The following is a 21120-nucleotide window of genomic DNA, read 5'->3' on the forward strand; positions in this document are numbered from 1 at the left end:
GTTTTTGGTGAGGAGTCCTCTGAAGTGTGACTGCGACAAGGGGACCCTCTACGCTGGGCATGGCCTCTTCATCTGATAAGAGCATTTGAGTAAGCTGTCTAGCAATAGACTGCTGAACCTATTGCAATACAACCCAATTGACTGAAAAGATTGAAATGTTCTTTGGGAACAGCATATTGCGCAGATTGCTGTTCACATGCAAATGTTCTGGTATGAGATTGCGTTTGTTTTTAAAGCAAACATGCAGATCAGAGTCCAGATTATCTTGTTTTTACTAACCATGCAATCCAATTATATTTGTTTTACCTGCCATAACTGTTGGATGCTATTAAGATCTCTGAAATCTTCGATAATCTTTAAAAAAAGTCTGCTTTAGTCTTCCTTTGACGGAAATTCTGAGCAAAACCACCAACGCCCCTCAATTCTTTTTGTGCCCCGTTATTTTTTATCCAATCCCGCCCCTTGTTGTCAGAGGAATTTGACCCCTCTGCAGGCTCACACACTCCTCCCCCTTAACTGTTACATTCCCTCAGTGCAGGACAGGAAATTCTAACTGATGGTTTTGACTGGCAAAGTGTTGTAGACTATGTCTGTGTTCAGAATGATACCCTAAGTAGTACACTATATAGGGTAGGGTGCCATTTCAGATGCAGCATATGTCTTACCCTCAGCTTATTCATCTAATGAGGCAGGTTGATAGGAGTCAGAATCAGGTTGTTGTTGCCCTGTACAACCTACTGATAAAGAACTGAGGACTGATAAACTACAGTCAACTGGTGCCCTAGATTTATTTTCCTCAACTCCATGATCATCAACCAACACATTATTTATCTGAGAAGTGTCGCGTTCGTTCATAAACGGGTCAGACCAAGGCGCAGCGTGATATGCATACATGTTTATTTGAACCGAATAAACAACGACAAAACAACAAACGAAACGTGAAGTCCAAGGTACACAAACAACATACCTCACACGGAACAAGATCCCACAACCCACTAGTGCCAATAAGCTGCCTAAGTATGGTCCCCAATCAGAGACAACGAGCGACAGCTGCCTCTGATTGGGAACCACACCGGCCAACATAGATCTAGACATACTAGATCTAAACATAGAAAATACAATATAGAAAATCACAACAAGGAATATACACACCCTGACTCAACATATAAGCGTCCTCTGAGTCAGGGCGTGACAAGAAGAGACATTAAATGAAGGTCCTGTATTTTCCTTTACAGCTGTACCAGCAGAGCAAAGTTTCAGATAAGGCTCAGAAAACCAGGAATCAGGTCTTACCCATCTAACTATTTTGCGCTTTGATTGGCACAAAAAAAAGCTAATATCATCAACAATAACATGTCCACCATTGTCCCATCAATCCCATTACCTTGTTGTTTTCATGTTTCATTTGACCAGGTTATGCATTTCAATACATTTTCTAGGCAGCAAATTGTTTAGGATGTGTGACAGAAAGTGTAAGGTTCTGTATTTATTTTCTTAGTCATCCTTGTGTTCTTGAACGTAGCCCTGTTTCTTTGTGTTCTTGAACGTAGCCCTGTCTTTCATTTTTGTTCATTGATTTTACCTGTGTTAGTTTCTCACCTGGTCTCATCAGCTCCTTATTTAGTTCAATTCATTCTGTTTGTGCCTTGTGAGTTATTGTTCGTTTTGACTCTACTAAGCCTTTTCCTAGCTCGCTTGTGTGAACCAGTTATAGCCTTCAGACCTAGTTTTTGATTCTCCTGCTTGTTTGCCTATCTGTGTATGACATTGCCTGCCTGTGACCATGATTCCTGCCTTCTGCGAAGGCGAAATAAACACCTGCCGTGCTCTGCACGTGAATCTACACCTCTTTCTCCCTGAGTATTCATTACAGAATCCCTCACCTATATAACGGAATGGTTTCAGCGGAGCTACAGCGGCGCCTAACCCAGCAAGAGGAGTGTATGGAGGAAATCTGCCATCTTCTCCGGCAGCCTATCCCTACTCCTCCGATGCCAGGTATTGTAACCCATAGCCCTCCTTCATTCATATCCTGGATTGGGCCACCGCCATATGAATTGCCAACAGCACAGAACTCGGATCCGAGACCCTTTTCCACACCCTATTCAAAGTGGTATTCGATCACTCTCCTTCGGGTTTTCCTATAGGAGACCTCCTCATAGAACTTCAACAAGGACACAATTCAGCTGCTGAGTATGCCCTCGAGTTCCGCACCATTGCTGCAGGGAGTGGATGGAGTGAGGCTGCTTTACTTACCGTCTACTGAAGAGGGCTCAACAGGGAACTTCAGGCGGAGCTGGCCTGTAGAGGTCACCTTCAGGGTTTAAATCAATACATTCGTATGTCCATCTCCATTGACCACCTCATCGCCGACTGTCGAAGAACTCTGCCACCCAGGAACCTGAAACCTTCTCTTTACATGATTCCGTCATCCCATCCGAGTCTTCCAGAGCCCATGCAGTTGGGCCATGCTCCTCTCCAGTGTATCGAATGTCAAAGGCGGATCCAAGAAGGGCTCTGCCTATACTGTGGAGGGAAAGATCATCTACTCAGCCATTTCCCTGTTCGCCCCCCACGGAGAGATGAGAAGTGTCCCTCTGCTGCCATGCAGGTAGGCGTGTCCTTATTTCTAAATATCTCCCAGAAGCAATTCTCCATCCCAGTATTGATAACTGCGATGGGGGTTACTAAGTATGTAGAGGGCTTGATAGATTCGGGAGCAGCAGGTAATTTTATCAATCACCAGCTAGTACAAGAGCATGACATTGATCTAACACCTGTCACCCTTCCCTTAAAGATTAACACCCTGGACGGGCAGCCATTGGGCACCGGCTTCATTACGCACCTGACACAGAGCGTCACCCTCCAAATTGGAGTCTTCCACACAGAAACCATTCAACTCAAGGAACTCTCATCCCCCAAACAACCACTCATCCTCGGACACCCCTGGCTTTGTCGTCACAGCCCTGCCATCTCGTGGCAACAAGGTGAACTACTGTCCTGGTCTTCTACCTGCTTCACCAGTTGTCTCAGCCTACCATGCAGAGCTACCACCATTGAGGACTCTGCCTCTGCAGTGCCACCTACCATACCATCTAAATACGCCCAGTACAGCAATGTCTATAGCAAAATCAAGGCCTCCACTCTGCCACCACATCGCCCAGGGGACTATGCTATTGACTTACTCCCTGGAGTTTCCCCACCTAAGGGCCGTGTTTACCCCCTATATATATCTGGAAAATGAGGCAATGGAGAACTACATTGATGAAGGACTCAAACGGTTTCATTCGTCCTTCTTCTTTCCCGGCTGCATCCAGCTTCTTCTTCGTTGGAAAAAAGGATGGTGGTCTCCGGCCATGTATTGATTACCGTTCCCTGAATGACGTCACGGTCAAGAACCGTTTCCCTCTTCCTCTGATCCCAGTGACCATTGAATAAGTGGGCCGCGCCAACATCTATACAAAACTCGACCTGCAAAGTGCATATAACCTTGTCCGTATACGTGAAGGCGACGAATGGAAGACGGCACTACGAATACCTGGTCATGCCCTACGGCCTTACTAACGCCCCCGCCATCTTCCAATCCTTTATGAACAAGGTTTTCCAGGATATGATCAACTGCTTTCTCAGTATCTATATTGATGACATCCTGATTTACTCCCACTCCCTTAAGGAACAACATACAGCATGTACAAAAGGTTCTTCAATGGCTCCTTGACTATAACCTTTATGTGAAGACTGAAAAGAGCACCTTCCATGTAACCTCAGTAAACTTCCTCGGTTTCGTACTGACACCTGGAGGGGTCAGCATGGATGAGAACAAAGTCACCGCCATCAGTAACTGGCCCAAACCCACCACCGTTAAGGAACTCCAACGTTTCATTGGGTTCTCCAACTTCTATCGCCCGTTCATTCGGGACTTCAGTTCTACTGCCGCTCCTCTCACTGCCCTTACCAGCCAAAAGACCCGGACCCTTCAATGGACTGATACCGCCCTGACTGCTTTCAACAACTTGAAACGCCTCTTCACCTCAGCTCCTATCCTTCGCCAACCTGATCCGACCCTTCCTTTCTCCCTGGAGGTGGATGCCTCCGAAGTAGGAGTAGGAGCCATGCTCTCTCAGCGGGTTGGAACACCTCCCAAATCACATCCCTGTGCCTTCTTCTCCAGGAAGTTATCAGACGCTGAGAGGAATTATGATGTGGGGAACAGAGAACTCCTCACCATCAAGCTGGCCCTCGAGGAGTGGCGCCACTGGTAGGAGGGCGCACAACATCCCTTTCTCATCCTAACAGATCATCGTAATCTGGAATATATCAGAGGGGCCAATAGGTTAAACTCCAGACAAGCCCGCTGGGCTCTCTTCTTCACATGCTTCCATTTTCAAGTTACTTACATCCCTGGAAAGAAAAACGTAAAAGCTGATGCTCTCTTCTGCCAGTTTGTCCTTCCGACCAGTAACTCAGACCCTACACCCATTCTTCCTTCCTCTTGCATTATGGGACCGGTACAGTGGGAGGTTCACTCTGCAATACAAGAAGCCCTAACCTCAGACCCGGCTCCTCCTGAGACACCAGCTGGGAAGATTACGTACCAGCAGCTGTTAGACCCCCAACTGATGCAATGGTGTCACACGTCCGGGCATTACACGAACCACCGAACTTCTAGCCCGTAAATTCTGGTGGTCCTCACTGGCATCCGACGTAAGGGATTACGTACTCTCCTGTCCAGGCTGCGCCCAAACCAAAAGCCCTCGTCATCTCCCTTCCGGTAAGCTTCAACCTTTGCTAATCCCTCACAGACCCTGGTCCCACATAGCTGTTGACTTCATCACAGACCTTCCTGAATCCTGTGGTAACACCACCATCCTTGTCATTGTAAACTGTTTTTCTAAAATGTGTCGTCTGGTTCATCTTCCTCATTTACCTAACGCCATGGATTTGGCTGAGTGTATGTTCCAGCAGGTGTTCCGTTTGTATGGGATTCCGGAGGACATCATCTCTGACCGCGGGCCCCAGTTTGTCTCCCGGGTGTGGCGAGCCTTCTGTGACCGACTGGGGGTCGCCCTCAGCCTCTCCTCCGGGTACTATCCCCAGACCAACGGGCAGACGGAATGCCTGAACCAAATAGAGAAGTACCACTGCCAACAATGCTCTGCCTCTACCCACATGTACATATTACCTCAACTAGCCGGTGCCCCCACACATTGACTCTGCACCGGTACCCCCCTGTATATAGCCTCCCTACTGTTATTTTATTTTACTTCTGCTCTTTTTTTCTAACACTTTTTTGTTTTATTTTACTTTTTTATTAAAAAATAAATACATTGTTGGTTAAGGGCTGTAACTAAGCATTTCACGGTAATGTCTACACCTGTTGTATTCGGCGCATGTGGCAAATAAAATTTGATTTGATTTTGATTTGGTATATGGCCTGGGCCGAATACGCTCAGAACTCACTCATGCATTCATCCCTCTGCCTTACTCCATTTCAGTGTGTACGTGGTTACCAACCCCCCATGTTTCCCTGGGAGGCAGAGCCTGGTACTGTCCCAGCTGTCGACGACTGGTTTCGGCATAGTTAGCGGGTATGTGAGACCGCTCACCGGCATCTGCGGGAAGCTTCTAATACCCAGAAACGCTTTGCCGACAGACGCCGCCGACCTACGCCACTCTTTCACCATGGACAGCGTGTGTGGCTCTCTACCAGAGACATCCGGCTCCGCCTCCCCTGCAAAAAGTTCTGTCTTCGCTTCATTGTAAGGTTCTGTATTTATTTTCTCTTAGTCATCCTTGTGTTCTTGAATGTAGCCCTGTTTCTTTGTGTTCTTGAACGTAGCCCTGTCTTTCATTTTTGTTCATTGATTTAATCTGTGTTAGTTTCTCACCTGGTCTCATCAACTCCTTATTTAGTTCAGTTCATTCTGTTTGTGCCTTGTGAGGTATTGTTCGTTTTGACTCTACTAAGCCTTTCCTAGCTCGTTTGTGAGAACCAGTTATATGGTACTGTATGTAAACCAAGATATTAAGTAGGTAAGGGGAGAGGGTCATATGAAGGGTGGATCCAACAAAAAGTATTGCATCAAAGAAACAAGCAGCGAATGAAACAAGCAACCTTTAAATCAAACTTCAAACTGTAGTCCAGTCTCTTGAATGATCAATGTTCACCTTTAAAGGCAGGGACATTTGATTGACAGGGTAGGGAAGCGACAGCGTTCATATGAAATTGACACTGTTAGAATTAAACAGACATGGCTTTAATGTGGTAATATGTTACAGGAGTGGGTCGCAGTTCCGGAGCGACCCACTAGGTGTCATCCTCCGACAACCATAGGCACCTCCTCACTCTCAGTCAGGACTAATTATCTGCCTATTGGTGTCACCTGTGTCTATCTGATTCACTTGTGCAATTATGCCCTCACTTCCCTGTGTTCCCTTGCTCAGTTTTCTCTGCTAGTTCCTTGATGTCAAGCAGTACATATCAGTGTCGGATCACGTGACGGAGTTACAGGTACTTGAGAAGTGTTCTCCCTGTGTCATTGGGTTTTTCCAGTCAGAGTTAGTATTTTGTATAGTTTGCTGTCAGCCTGTTTTTTGGAGACCTATGTCCACCTCATTTGTTTTCATGAATGGTCTGTTGTTTTGTATCCTGGCTTTTGGACCACCAGTAAAGATCCTTGTTTCACCATCCTTGCCTACTGCCTACTGTCTATCCTGTACTGCACCTGAGTCACACCTTACACCAACCCTTACAGAAAACTGTGCCAATATGGACACAGCGGAGGCAGCACAGTATCAAAGCGCATTGGCAGCGCAGGGAGCCGTGCTGGATCAGCACGACCGCAGCCTGCAGCAGATCATCGAGAATCTCCGCCAGCTGACGATCGCTGTGCAGAGCCGGGTGGACACCCGACAAGTCCCGGCAGCGCGGAAGCTGCATCTCCAGTCATGTCTGCGACATCGCGGGAACCCCGCCTACCACCTCAGGAGAGGTACAATGGACGTCCAGAGGGCTGCAGGAAATTCCTCACCCAGTGTTCCCTGATGTTCAGCCTACAACCTTCCTCCTTCCTGACGGAGCAGGGCCGGGTGGCCTACATTATCACTCTGTTGACGGGTCCTTTCCTGGGCTACCGCGGAGTGGGAGAGCCAAACTCCGGCGTGCTCAGACTCCTACCAGTTCACCCGGGAGCTACGCAAGGTATTCGATACCTCTCGGGCGGTGTCGGGTAATGAGGCCGGGAGGCGGCTCACAGCTTATCGGCAGGGTGACCGTTCGGTGGCGGACTACTCCGTAGAGTTCCGGACCCGGGCTTGAGAGGCAGGATGGGAGGAGGCCGCACTGGTCGTCCTGTACGCGCAGGGTCTATCGGAGGGGATGAAGGACGAACTCTCCTTCAGGGAGCTGCTTGAGCGAATGGACGGCCTCGTCGACCTCTCGGTGCGGGTGGACAATCGGAGTTGTGAGAGGGTGTACAAGAGAGGCATTACGCAAGGCTCGCCTCCGCGTCGCCATATCAGCCCAGAGGCTTTCTGCCGATTCAGGGAGGAGACGCCTCAGGAGGAGGCTATGCAGCTGGGTGTGGCGTGCTTGTCCAGGATGAAGAGGCAGAGGCGTCTGTCCCAGGGACGTTGCCGGTACTGCGGCCATGCAGGTCACCACTGTGACTCATGCCTGGAGAAGCCGGGGAAACGGGAGGGCTCGCTAGGATCGGGAGGGATGCTAGCGAGCCGGAACCGAAACCCCAACTCCAGCAGAGACTCCCAGACTTTTCTCCCCGTCACGGTTCAGTGGGCCCGCGCTGCGCGTCGGGCGCATGCACTGGTGGATTCTGGGGCCGTGGGAAACTTGATGGACGCAGGGCTGGCCCAAGGGTGGAGCGTTCTGTTACTTTCTCTCTCCGAGCCAGTTCCGGTCATGGGCCTGGACGGCTGGCCATTGGGGTCGGGCTGCATCACCCGGCGAACTGTCCCCGTGCGTGTCCGGGTGACGGGGTGGGGGGGCTATGGGAGTATATCCAGTTTTTCATTGTAGACTCTCTGGAATGCACCCCTGGCTGGTCGCCCACATCCCCCGGATAGACTGGTCCACGGGGCATCTCATCCTGTTCCGGTCGCCACCGACCACTCTTCAGCCCAAACCACCATCCCAGACCACCTACCAGTCCTCACCTCTTCCCCAGGTCCCTGTTAAGTTGCATCAATTCAAATCTGGTATTAGGAACAAAAGAGGTCAATACACGTCTTCTAAAATAGACTAGTATTTTAATTAATGCAAACCACTTCAATGGTAAATATGATGTTCGTATATTCGGGTCCACTGAAATACCACGCAGGGCACTCAGAGAACTGATCCATTGTTCTAAGTTCTTCTTCAAATACTCTGACAGAGATAGTTCCCGCTCCCTGCTGGGCCTATCAGAGTAGAGACTGAGCGTGGTTTAGACTTACTCAGCCTATCCGTTGGCGCACAGGCTGGTCCCAGCCCCTTGGCGCTCCACTGTTGCACACTGTTGCCAGGCATAAGTTGTTATCATCACAACCTGTAGAGTCAGCACCCATAGACACTGTTCCCCTGTACTCCTTGTACCTACGTCCTTGGACGGTTCACAGATCACAAAGAGGCAGTGTTCGTGTCTGTGAGAAATACAAGTCTTATCTCATCCTACCCCCTAATGTTCCTCACATGAATCACAGCTTGTTATGTGAAACAATTTATATCAGTACAGTACAAATCCATTATGTTTAATCATTATTGCATTCCTTCTAAGCTAGTCATCACATCTAGTTGGTCGCCCACATCCCCCGGATAGACTGGTCCACGAGGCATCTCATCCTGTTCCGGTCGCCACCGACCACTCTTCAGCCCAAACCACCATCCCAGACCACCTACCAGTCCTCACCTCTTCCCCAGGTCCCACACTCCATCACCGGCCCAGACCTGGCAGGCGTTCCCCGGGAGTATTGGGATCTGGGGGAGGTGTTTAGTAGGAGGCGTGCCAAGGGCCTACCTCCTCACAGGCCTTATGACTGCGCTATCGATCTTCTGCCGGGCGCCATGCCTACACGAGGGTGATTGCTTTCCATGTCCTGGCCGACGACGCTGGCCATGAGGGACGACCCCATTTTCCCCAATGCCCCGATGGCTGCCCCAGTTTCGTGGGGAATTGATAGACTGGTCAGAGCAGCGCTAGGGCGGGAGCCCGATCCGGGCAGAGGCCCATCGGGGAGGATGTACGTACCCAAGGCTGCGCGCTCGCAACTGCTTCAGTGGGCGCACGCGTCTGACCTCACCAGCCACCCAGGGGGCGCCAGGACGTTGGAGTTTACTTTAAGTTTGGGAATGCTCAATATTTAGCAAATGCTCTGCAATAGTGCCAAGATTCACTATAGAGATGCTTCGCCTAATCACGCTAGCTTTTTCAAGAGTGCCATCATGTGGGTGCTAGCAAGCCGACTGCATGCCATAAACTTCCTGTTCTGACAGGTGGTAGTATAATCATATCATTACACTAGGTAGTGCTAGGTATCAACAGCCAATCCAGCAGGGGCTGGAAGCTACAGTAAGCTACGATTGGTCAATTGCACTGCGATATCAATTCATGCTCCCACATCATGTTCGCATCGCCCAACAGTCCCCTGCCCACTTTGCTTCTCATCGCTTTTCTTCCATTGAAAATTAATGGCTTCTGTTGTTTCATCGCCCGACGTCAGCCGTAGTGGACATAGGCCATTTAGACTAGCTTAGATTTGATTTACATTCCAATTACATTACATGTGAGGTGTACATTTCATTAGACTGTTAGGCTTTTCATAAGTTCAATCGTGGTCATATGATCTGTTATTTGTTTGATTGAACGATGTGCTTATGTTCATTCAAAAGACTGGACTACAGTGTATAGTTTGATTTAAAGCTTGCTTCTTTAATTTGAATATTTGTGACTGACACCCCCGTAGGTCAGCAGTGCACACCTTTTCAGTATGCTACTGGGTTGTTGTGGAGGGGCACGCTCCTTAGTAAGTGCTGTATAAATGCAAATAAATAAAACATGAACACAAATCATGCCAGGCATTCACTACCAAAGCAAGTGAAATCACTGCAACATTTAAAGAGCTGAAGTCAGTTTCAGAATGGGTCGCAAGAAATAAGTTAGTCCTAAATATTTATAAACCTAAAAGCATTGTATTTTGGACAAATCCTTCACTAAACTCCAAACCACAACTAAATCTAAAAATACTCCAATGGTTATAATTATTATAATAGCATACCTATTATTGGACTCCTATTAGGCTATAGGCAACCCCCTCTATCATTGCCACATTGATACTAAATTGACCAGTGTGGGGATCTAGATGTGATACCTAGCTTAGAAAGAATGATTAAGCATAAAAGGTTTGTACTGTACTGATATTAATTGTTTCACATAACAAGCTGTGATTCATGTGAGGAACGTTAGTGGGTAGGATGAGATAAGAACTTATATTTCTCACAGACACATACACACTGCCTCTTTGTTGTCTGTGAACCGTCCAAGGACGTAGGTACATAGAGTACAGTGGAACGGTGTCTATGGGTGCTGACTTGAGACGGGTATGACGATAACAACTTATGCCTGGCAACAGTGTGCAACAGTGGAGCGCCAAGGGGCTGGGACCAGCCTGTGCGCCAACGGATTGGCTGAGTAAGTCTAAACCACGCTCAGTCTCCACTCTGATTGGCCAGCAGGGAGCGGGAACTATCTCTGTCAGAGTATTTTAAGAAGAACTCATAACAATGGCTTAGTTCTCTGAGTGCCCTGTGTGGTATTTCAGTGGACCCGTATATACGAACATCATATTTACCATTGAAGTGTTTGCATTAATTAAAATACTAGTCTATTTTAGAAGACATGTATTGACCTCTTTTGTTCCTAATACCAGATTTGAATTGACGCAACTTAACACCAGATAAACTAGTCCTCATTGTTATGCCTCTGTCAGAAACAGAGGTTTACTGTTTGTATTACTGTTAACTGAGATCTCTTTGAAGGGACATTAATCATTGGAATAAAGAGCCAGGATAAAAAAAAAATCTAAACGTTTTATTGACATGTCACTTTCACTTTCCTTTTAGATAAAAGGCTACAGGCACATGTCGTTTCTCATAATTCAATAGCTCTCAATAATCCAATACTTTTAGAGAACTTGCAAATGCTTCACGTTGAAATAATAACTGAACATGTTTATAGATTCGTTATTAAATGGTTTATGAAAAAGCAAAAATGTACAGCTGTCAATCTAGCTATTTGTGGAATGAGGAAGAGCGACAGGGGTTGACCGATTCCGCCTGTAGCATTTGCGTGGACCATCCTGTTTCGCAGGACTCGAGTTGACAGATGATGATCTCGAAGAAATCAGACAAATCTCCCGCTGAAACGTAAGTTACAATTTTATCCATGGTGTATTCAGCATAACGTGTTTACTTTTACAGATTCAAAGTTGTATGCAGGTGTCACAGTTACCTTTTGAGGCTTATCGAGACGTTTTGGATTCACCTGTTTCTCACATGCTCTCTATGCAAAATTCAGTGTATGACAATTATGCAATCACAACCCTTAGCTATCTCTTTGCCTTGTCTAAACTTGTTTTACTTCATCAGGTTTATATAGACTCACTTTGCACAAAAGGTTCAATACTGATTTTTTTTTACATACTAAATATGTTGTATTTTTCCAGGTCAATTTGTATTGAAATGTGTGATAAACTTTGGATTGTATTCATGCATTTCCCTTTTTATGTGATGAATTGATTTTTATTCCTTGACATCCCTGAGGAAATGAGAGTAAACCATGTGAGTGTGGCATGATGTGGTGTCAGACTTGGATCTGTGCCAGTGCATTTTCAGACTTGTTTTGCCCTAACAAAACATGTATCAACCCCGACAGAAATGTCCATTAATCCACATAATAATTCACATTTCCTGTTGCTGCAGGATTATTTTCCTACTGTAGCAAATTGGCTCAAATTAAGATCCTACAACTGTATGAGTGCCCGGCAGCTGGTCCTGAGGCAGAGAGCGGAGCTGCTGCATGCCCTGTGCTGTGGTGGCTCTTCTGAGGGTCTGGACAGTGTATTGGACATACTCCTGTCCTGGGGCATGCTGTTCTGGGAGGACTACCAGAATGTACGGGTACCAGGCCGGGCTTTGTGTGCCAACACCAGGGAGCTACTAGATCTGGTGTACACCAAGGGAGATGAAGCCTGTCGGCTGCTCCTGGCTGCTTTCAAACAGGTAAGATACAGTGATGGAAAAACGTATTTGATCCCCTGCTGATTTTGTACATTTGCCCACTGACAAAGAAATGATCAGTCTATAATTTTAATGGTAGGTTTATTTGAACAGTGAGAGACAGAATAACAACAACAAAAATCCAGAAAAACGCATGTAAAATGTTTTATAAATTGATTTGCATTTTAATGAGGGAAATAAGTATTTGACCCCCTCTCAATCAGAATGATTTCTGGCTCCCAGGTGTCTTTTATACAGGTAATGAGCTGAGATTAGGAGCACACTCTTAAAGGGAGTGCTCCTAATCTCAGTTTGTTACCTGTATAAAAGACACCTGTCCACAGAAGCAATCAATCAATCATATTCCAAACTCTCCACCATGGCCAAGACCAAAGAGCTCTCCAAGGATGTCAGGGACAAGATTGTAGACCTACACAAGGCTGGAATGGGCTACAAGACCATTGCCAAGCAGCTTGGTGAGAAGGTGACAACAGTTGGTGCGATTATTCGCAAATGGAAGAAACACAAAATAACTGTCAATCTCCCTCGGCCTGGGGCTCCATGCAAGATCACACCTTGTGGAGTTGCAATGATCATGATAACGGTGAGGAATCAGCCCAGAACTACACGGGAGGATCTTGTCAATGATCTCAAGGCAGCTGGGACCATAGTCACCAAGAAAACAATTGGTAACACACTACGCCGTGAAGGACTGAAATCCCGCAGTGCCCGCAAGGTCCACCTGCTCAAGAAAGCACATATACAGGGCCGTCTGAAGTTTGCCAATGAACATCTCAATGATTCAGTGTAGAACTGGGTGAAAGTGTTGTGGTCAGATGAGACCAAAATCGAGCTCTTTGGCAACAACTCAACTCGCCGTGTTTGGAGGAGGAGGAATGCTGCCTATGACCCCAAGAACACCATCCCCACCGTCAAACATGGAGGTGGAAACATTATGCTTTGGGGGTGTTTTTCTGCTAAGGGGACAGGACAACTTCACCGCATCAAAGGGACGATGGACGGGGCCATGTACCGTCAAATCTTGGGTGAGAATCGCCTTCCCTCAGCCAGGGCAATGAAAATGGGTCGTAGATGGGTATTCCAGCATGACAATGACCCAAAACACACGGCCAAGGCAACAAAGGAGTGGCTCGAGAAGAAGCACATTAAGGTCCTGGAGTGGCCTAGCCAGTCTCCAGACCTTAATCCCATAGAAAATCTGTGGAGGGAGCTGAAGGTTCGAGTTGCCAAACGTCAGCCTCGAAACCTTAATGACTTGGAGAAGATCTGCAAAGAGGAGTGGAACAAAATCCCTCCTGAGATGTGTGCAAACCTGGTGGCCAACAACAAGAAACGTCTGACCTCTGTGATTGCCAACAAGGGTTTTGCCACCAAGTACTAAGTCATGTTTTGGAGAGGGGTCAAATACTTATTTCCCTCATTAAAATGCAAATCAATTTATAACATTTTTGACATGCGTTTTTCTGGATTTTTTTGTTGTTTTTCTGTCTCTCACTGTTCAAATAAACCTACCATTAAAATTATAGACTGATCATGTCTGTCAGTGGGCAAACATACAAAATCAGCAGGGGATCAAATTTTTCCCCAGGCACAGTTACAGATCTATCCAGAGCGACTTACAAATTGGTGCATTCAACTTAGGATAGCCAGTGGGGGTGGGGGAGGGGGGGGTAGAAGGATTACTCTTCACAGGTGATGCCGTTCTAAAGGATGTATGAGCATGTTTTGAACTGACTCATTACTGATGTATGTACAAAACATTAGGAACACCTTCCTAATATTGAGTTGCACCCCCTTTTGCCCTCAGAACAGCATCAATTCGTTGGGGCATGGACTCTACAAGGTGTCGAAAGCGTTCCACAGGGATGCTGGCCCACGTTGACTCCAATGCTTCCCACAGTCCTTTGGGTGGTGGACCATTCTTGATACACACGGGAAACTGTTGAGCGTGAAAAGCAGTGTTGCAGTTCTTGACACACTCAAACCGGTGCGCCTGGCACCTACTACCATACCCCGTTCAAAGGCACTTAAATCTTTTGTCTTGCCCATTCACCCTCTGAATGGCACACACATACCCAATCCATGTCTCTATTGTCTCAAGGCTTAAAAATACTATTTTTTACCTGCCTCCTCCCCTTCATCTACACTGATTTGAAGTGGATTTAACAAGTGGCATCAATAAGAGATCATAGCTTCACCTGGATTCACCTGGTCAGTCTATGTCATGGAAAGAGCAGGTGTTCTTAATAAATGTATATCTTGTCTTGTTAAAAAAGCCACTAGGCAAAAATGTTTAGATATACAAATCAAACAGTTGCCATGTCCCAAAGATACAGATCATTAAATTGTATTATTGTTTTTCTTGCTTTCAACCAGGTCCTCCCTGAGGCCCAAAGAGCTGGCCTCTCTTTTGGAAACGGTTGTACTGCGGATCTAGATGATACAAGAGAAGATACAAAAGAACTCCATGGTACAGCTATCCAGACCCTCCAGACAGACAGGCCTGGTCTGGTGAGGAAGCTAAGGGACCGTATTGAAGGAGCTCTGGAGGTCCTGCTGGATACTGGCAGCTTTACGCCATCTGATTGCGATGAAGTGCAGCTACCTGTGTACACCCCCTCACAACAGGTAACCAACCGCACCCTGAGAGCAGTATAAGAGCTTTATTTAGCTCTACATGCCTGGTATGATGTAGAGTACAATGAATTACACAACTTCCCTGTCCCTCTTGGAGTTAACTTTGAATCCAAACAGGTCATGCTGTCCTTAGACATTTATGTAATTAGACATGTTATTTAGGTTCAGATAGTAGGGGTGACTATGAATTAACTGACTTCTTTGTCATGTAGGCAAGACGTCTACTGGACCAGGTCAGATCGAAGGGGGAGCTTGCAGCAAAGGTCCTACTGCAATACTTTCAGCAAACAGAGGACCATCCTTCACCATCTAACCAAGAGGCTCTTCCAAAGGTACTGTATTATATCACAAAGCACTAAAAGTCACACAGCTACTTGCAAGTAATTTGCATACAGCACTAACACATAGATGTTACACTAATACTTGTTAGATATTGTATCGTTTGCTATGATGTCCTGTTTATTTCAAATGTTCTTATTATTTGTGTGCTGCTGCAGAGTGCTTGTCCTATCAGAAGAAGCTGCGCAGCACTGTGTCGGCCCAGTCCCATTTCCTCAGCACATATGGAGGAACCAGCAGTCTGTCTCTAGAAGACATCTACACAGAGGGTCAGCTGGAGCTTGCCCAGGGTGGCAGTGAGGCCCAGCCCCAGACTGGTGCTCTGGGGCTGGAGGATGTGGTGGGCCTGGTGGGCACCCTGAACCAGGAGGCTGACACCGTGCTAGTCTCCGGGGAGGCAGGCAGTGGGAAGAGCACCCTTCTCCAGAGGTTGCACCTCCTCTGGGCCAGGGGGGAGGCTCTACATGACTTCTTCCTCCTCTTCCCCTTCAGCTGCCGCAGGCTGAGCTCGGAGCAGAGGGAGTTGTCTCTCAGAGAGCTGCTGTTCCTGCACTGCTGCTGGCCGGACGGGGACCAGGACCGAATCTTCCAGTTCATCCAGGACCATCCGCACCTCATCCTCTTCACCTTCGACGGCCTGGACGAGCTCAAGCAGAGCTTCTCGGACTCAGAGCAGAGGCACTGCTGCCCCACCCAGTGTGCCCCCATCCCCACCCTGCTCTTCAACCTGCTGCAGGGATCCCTCATGAAGGGGGTGAGGAAGGTATGTTTTTATGTGCAATGTATGTATTGTGAATGTGTCGACTGGGTAATGCATAGTGTTTATAGAGAATTTTCCCCTCAGGGACAATAAAGTTCATCCTTATCCTAAGGTGGTGACCAGCCGGCCGGAGGCGGTGGGTCCCGCCCTGAAGAGGTACCTTCGCAAGGAAGTCCTCTTGAAAGGCTTCTCGCCTGGTGGGATCGACTGCTTCGTGAGGAAGCATCATCGCGACCCGACTATGGCCACGGCAGTCCTGGAGTCTCTACAAAGCAACACAGCTCTACTGGGCCTGTGTCACATCCCGGTTTTCTGCTGGATTGTGTCCAAGTGTTATAAGGAGCTGCTGGGCTTTGGAGAGGGAGACTGCAGTCCCCAGACCATCACAGATGTTTACCTCATGATCCTGCAGCACTTCTTCCAGCGCCGGGCCTTTCAGAGGAATCCCCTGGGGATAGGCTGGGTGCAAGAGCACCAGGATACGGCCCTGCATCTGGGGAAGCTAGCCATGGAGGGCCTGGGGGCCTCTTGTTACGTCTTCACAGGCACAGAGCTTCAGAAGTGTGGGGTGACCGAGGAAGATATCTGCATGGGGTTCCTCCTCCATAGTAAAGACCTCTCCTCCTCCACTAACTGCAAACACTATGAGTTCCTGCACGTTACCATGCAGTGCTTCTTTGCTGCTCTCTACATTGTCCTGAACAATAACTCGGACCGCTCCACCATCCCTAAGCTCTTTCTGCCCCAGGACAGGCAGCAACAGCCAGGCTTACGCAGGGCTTGTCTGGGGCACTGCTTGACCCAGCAAAAAGGGGCCTTGAAGGTGGCCGCTACGGCAGCAGAGACCCCCAACCTCCAGATAACAGCCACCTTTGTGTCTGGGCTCTTGTCTCATCGCCACCGTAGCCTGCTGCTCCTCTCCTGCCCTGGGCCCACTCTGGACAGGAAGTCCAAGCAGGTGTTGACGTGCCTGTCCAAAGGCATGCAGAAGCACTTTAAATCCATCCCTCGGCCCGTGGAGGGGGAGAAGAAAAGCATGCACGCCATGCCAGGCTTCGTGTGGCTCATCAAGTGCATCCATGAGATGCAGGACAGCAGGATCGCCAGAGACACTATGGCTAAGCTAGAGGTAGAACACCTGAAGCTGACCTATTGTAACATAGGCCCTGTGGAGTGTACTGCACTGGCCTACGTGCTCCAACACCTTAGGAACCCTGTGGGGCTTCAGCTAGACTACAACTACGTAGGAGATGTTGGGGTGGAGCAGCTGCTGCCTTGCCTGCATGTCTGCCACTCTCTATAGTACGTATGGAAAGCTTTACCATTCTATTCACTATGACACTCACTATGGCATTATTTTAGCTTGTGCCAGTAACAAAACACACAGGACACTAAACTTAGGCCTAATAATAAGACTATTTTTATTTCACTCCCTCAGCCTGAGACACAATAACATATCAGATGAGGGAATCCGTAAATTGATTGAAAAAGGCATCCAGTGTGAGCGCTTTCAGAAGATTGCGTGAGTATGGCCAAATCTTCCACTGTCAGGTGACCTATAGCTAGGCTATGGTGGCTGTAAATGTTCTATGTCAAATATGCAGATGTAAAAAAAAACAACAAACTGATGAATAACCTTCATTGATCTTGATTAATGTCTCTGAAAGGCTCTTCAACAACAAGCTAACTGATGCCTGCACAGAGTACTTCGCTCACCTCCTGAAGATGAAGCAGAATTTTCTCTCTCTAAGGTGAGGATATTTTTCAACTCTCAACTTATAAGATACTGTAAAATGTTACCTAACGCAGCAATAGCTAAATACCATATTCAGTCAAACTTTCTCTGACTTTGCATTGCAGGCTGGGAAACAATAACATCACAGCAGCAGGGGCAGGGCAACTGGCGGAGGGACTGAGGTTCAATCGGTCACTACAGTTCTTGGGGTAGGAAGCAGACTACCCTATCTCTCTGAGAATGCCAAAGTTGTTTTTATGCCTATCACAATGCTGTAGTAATATATCTGGTTGACAATTTTAATCCTCTCTTCGTTTTTTTAGGCTTTGGGGAAATAAAATAGGTGATAAAGGTGCGGAGGCCATTGCCAATGCTCTAAAGGACAGCCAAACCTTGGTGTGGCTCAGGTAATGTTAGACTGATGACAGGTTGAAACATGAACATTACTAACACATTCATACTTTCATGGGCAACTATATGTCCAGACAGCCCTGTTATCATTAAAAAATACGTCAAAGTAGGGATACATCTTACTGTCAGATTTGTTTCATGGCAGCCTGGTAGACAATGGTGTTGGCAGTGCAGGAGCATGTGCCCTTGCCCCACTCATCAAGAACAGTACGCTAGAGGAGCTGTGGTGAGTATATTGATAGCACATCCTGAATACTGAAAAATACTTTGCAGCTACCCATGTTCCATTTTGCCTCAACTGACATTTTGAAAGTTGTGGTTGTGCTAAACATTTGTGATTGTGCTAAACACATCTTTCACTCTGCTCTCTCATTGCCCTCCACAGGTTAACCAAAAACTGCATCACAAGATCAGGTGTGGAGTGTCTAATACTGGCTCTTGAAAGCAACACTAGTGTGAAGGCAGTGTGGTATGTTAACATTATGCTTTGATCATTAAGACAGTTTTATACTGGCTGAGAAATGTAATTTACGAAGTGTTACTTCCTATACATACATACATACAGTACAGTATGCTGTAGTCTCCTATGCCTCCCCATATCTCCCCATACATGTGAAGATGCATCGAGGGTGAAGATTGGATCTCTAATCTCTAAGAATTAAGAGTTAAGTGAATCATTGTTTTCTCTCTAGGTTGAGAGGTAATGAGCTCAGCCCAGAAGAGGTGGAGGAGATGACACAGCGAGAACCCCGGCTTACATTCTGATGATGCCAAAAGTGCGGCTCAACTATACTGGAGTATTATTGTTTATAGCCATGTCTGTTTGTAATGTATGTAACTTCTTTAGTAGCATTTCCCCTAAAATGGTAGTTGTGTTATTTATAGGTTATTATATGTTTTACAGACATTATGGGTCATGTTGGATGTGATGTTCTCTATGATGTAAACCGTGTGGGCAAGCTTGTTTTATCCATTCACAATACGTAGCAACTTCTGACCTGCTCTGCTACTACAAGCAGCTTGTTTGGTAGCACTATTTTCATATTAGTCATTGTGATAAGTGACACCATGCTATATGCTACGGAACTGGTCTGACACTTGTTTTATGTAAGTACCATTGTGTGTGAGCTTATTGTTTCCGGCTAATCTATCAAATAACAGTCAGGTATTGGAACTGGTACATCAGCATTCTTATGTACCCTACCCTATTTTAAACTGACTGGCAGTGCCAGTAAGTTTGATGACACGGGTTGATTCAGCGGTGACATGACTCTTATTTTATCAGTGAATCACTAACAGTGATTACATTAGTCCTATTGTGTCAGTGATCTACGGTGGGGATAGAAGGTCTTTTTACATTATGTCACCTTGCCTATTGAGAAATGTTAATGTAGGCTATTACATTTTAAAGATGCACTATGCAGAAACCGCCATTTGCTGGTTGCTAAAATTCTAATAGTTCGCTTAATTTCAGTTTATGTGACGAAACAAGCAAGTATAGTGAAGAGAATCCCCAAAAGTTACATGTTGCAGCTTTAATTGAAGTAAAACAGCAATTCAGTGTACTATTAATTAAATATAATTTCTCCAAAATATAATATGGAAAATGTATCAATATTTGCACATCATTCTGCACTCATAACAAGTAATTTGCATGTCAACGCACTTGCCTGGTTTGAATGACATTAATCTGTGTACACTGTACAAGTCACAGTATAGTAAATCCCAGACCTGTCAACAGCACTGTTAATGTGGGAGGCAATCAATTATGTATATAAACCCTGGACTGCTGATGCTTTGTATTGGCCATCGAGAGGCTTTGAAGCCACCGGTCGGCCATATTGGCGCTCCCCAGTAAGAGCAGTTCTACAGTATTTCAATTAAACATTTCAAAGACAAAATTACATATATTTAAGTATTTTGTTGTTGTAGTGGTGACAGTAACATTAGTAATCTCTAAGGTGATACTTTAAGGAAAATGTTTTTTTATATATGTTTTAATGTTTAGCTCACAATATAATTGAAAGTATGCTTTTAAAAAAAAAATTTTTTTGTCATTTAGCAGACGCTCTTATCCAGAGCGACTTACAGGAGCAATTAGGGTTAAGTGCCTTGCTCAAGGGCACATCGACAGATTTTTCACCTAGTCGGCTCGGGGATTAGAACCAGCGAACTTTCGGTTACTGGCACTACGCTCTTAACCACTAAGCTACCTGCCGCCCCATTAAGGTGTTTGTAATAGAATAAATGTGGCAAAAACTAATGTAGACATTAATAAAAGCAATTCTATAGCTTCCAAAATATTTTATACTTCTGATAACCAGGTGGCGAATCGCATCTCTGCATGTCTGGCAGACATATCAGTGTGGATGACGGATCACCACCTCAAGCTGAACCTCGGCAAGACGGAGCTGCTCTTCCTCCCGGGGAAGGACTGCCCGTTCCATGATCTCGCCATCACGGTTGACAACTCTGTTGTGTCCTCCTCCCAGAGTGCAAAGAGCCTTGGCGTGACCCTGGACAACACCCTGTCGTTCTCCGCTAACATCAAGGCGGTGACCCGATCCTGTAGGTTCATGCTCTACAACATTCGGAGAGTTCGACCCTGCCTTACACAGGAAGCGGCGCAGGTCCTAATCCAGGCACTTGTCATCTCCCGTCTGGATTACTGCAACTCGCTGTTGGTTGGGCTCCCTGCCTGTGCCATTAAACCCCTACAACTCATCCAGAATGCCGCAGCCCGTCTGGTGTTCAACCTTCCCAAGTTCTCTCACGTCACCCCGCTCCTCCGCACACTCCACTGGCTTCCAGTTGAAGCGCGCATCTGCTACAAGACCATGGTGCTTGCCTACGGAGCTGTGAGGGCAACGCCTCCGTACCTTCAGGCTCTGATCAGTCCCTACACCCAAACGAGGGCATTGCGTTCATCCACCTCTGGCCTGCTGGCCC

General features: G+C 46.7%; 1 protein-coding gene across 1 annotated transcript; it reads left to right on the forward strand.

Moving 5' to 3' along the window:
• The first annotated feature begins 11120 nt into the window (after positions 1-11120).
• On the forward strand, positions 11121-19769 carry nod2 (nucleotide-binding oligomerization domain containing 2). Its single transcript, XM_045217515.1, has 13 exons — positions 11121-11416; positions 11972-12271; positions 14666-14917; positions 15139-15250; positions 15406-16028; positions 16138-17327; positions 17464-17547; positions 17693-17776; positions 17886-17969; positions 18084-18167; positions 18317-18397; positions 18557-18640; positions 18864-19769. Exons 2-13 carry the CDS (start codon positions 12023-12025, stop codon positions 18934-18936), a joined length of 3000 nt encoding a protein of 999 aa, XP_045073450.1. The 5' UTR covers positions 11121-11416; positions 11972-12022; the 3' UTR covers positions 18937-19769.
• Positions 19770-21120: the final 1351 nt, after the last annotated feature.

Source organism: Coregonus clupeaformis, unplaced genomic scaffold (assembly GCF_020615455.1).
Source record: "Coregonus clupeaformis isolate EN_2021a unplaced genomic scaffold, ASM2061545v1 scaf1089, whole genome shotgun sequence".
Taxonomy (NCBI): domain Eukaryota; kingdom Metazoa; phylum Chordata; class Actinopteri; order Salmoniformes; family Salmonidae; genus Coregonus; species Coregonus clupeaformis.

Bases quoted from the DNA above. Each gene is read 5' to 3' on its own strand.
- nod2 (XM_045217515.1), top strand. From the start codon at position 12,023: ATGAGTGCCCGGCAGCTGGTCCTGAGGCAGAGAGCGGAGCTGCTGCAT. The intron at 12,272-14,665 runs GTAAGATACAGT...GCTTTCAACCAG, and splicing joins TCCTGGCTGCTTTCAAACAG to GTCCTCCCTGAGGCCCAAAG. The intron at 16,029-16,137 runs GTATGTTTTTAT...CCTTATCCTAAG, and splicing joins TCATGAAGGGGGTGAGGAAG to GTGGTGACCAGCCGGCCGGA.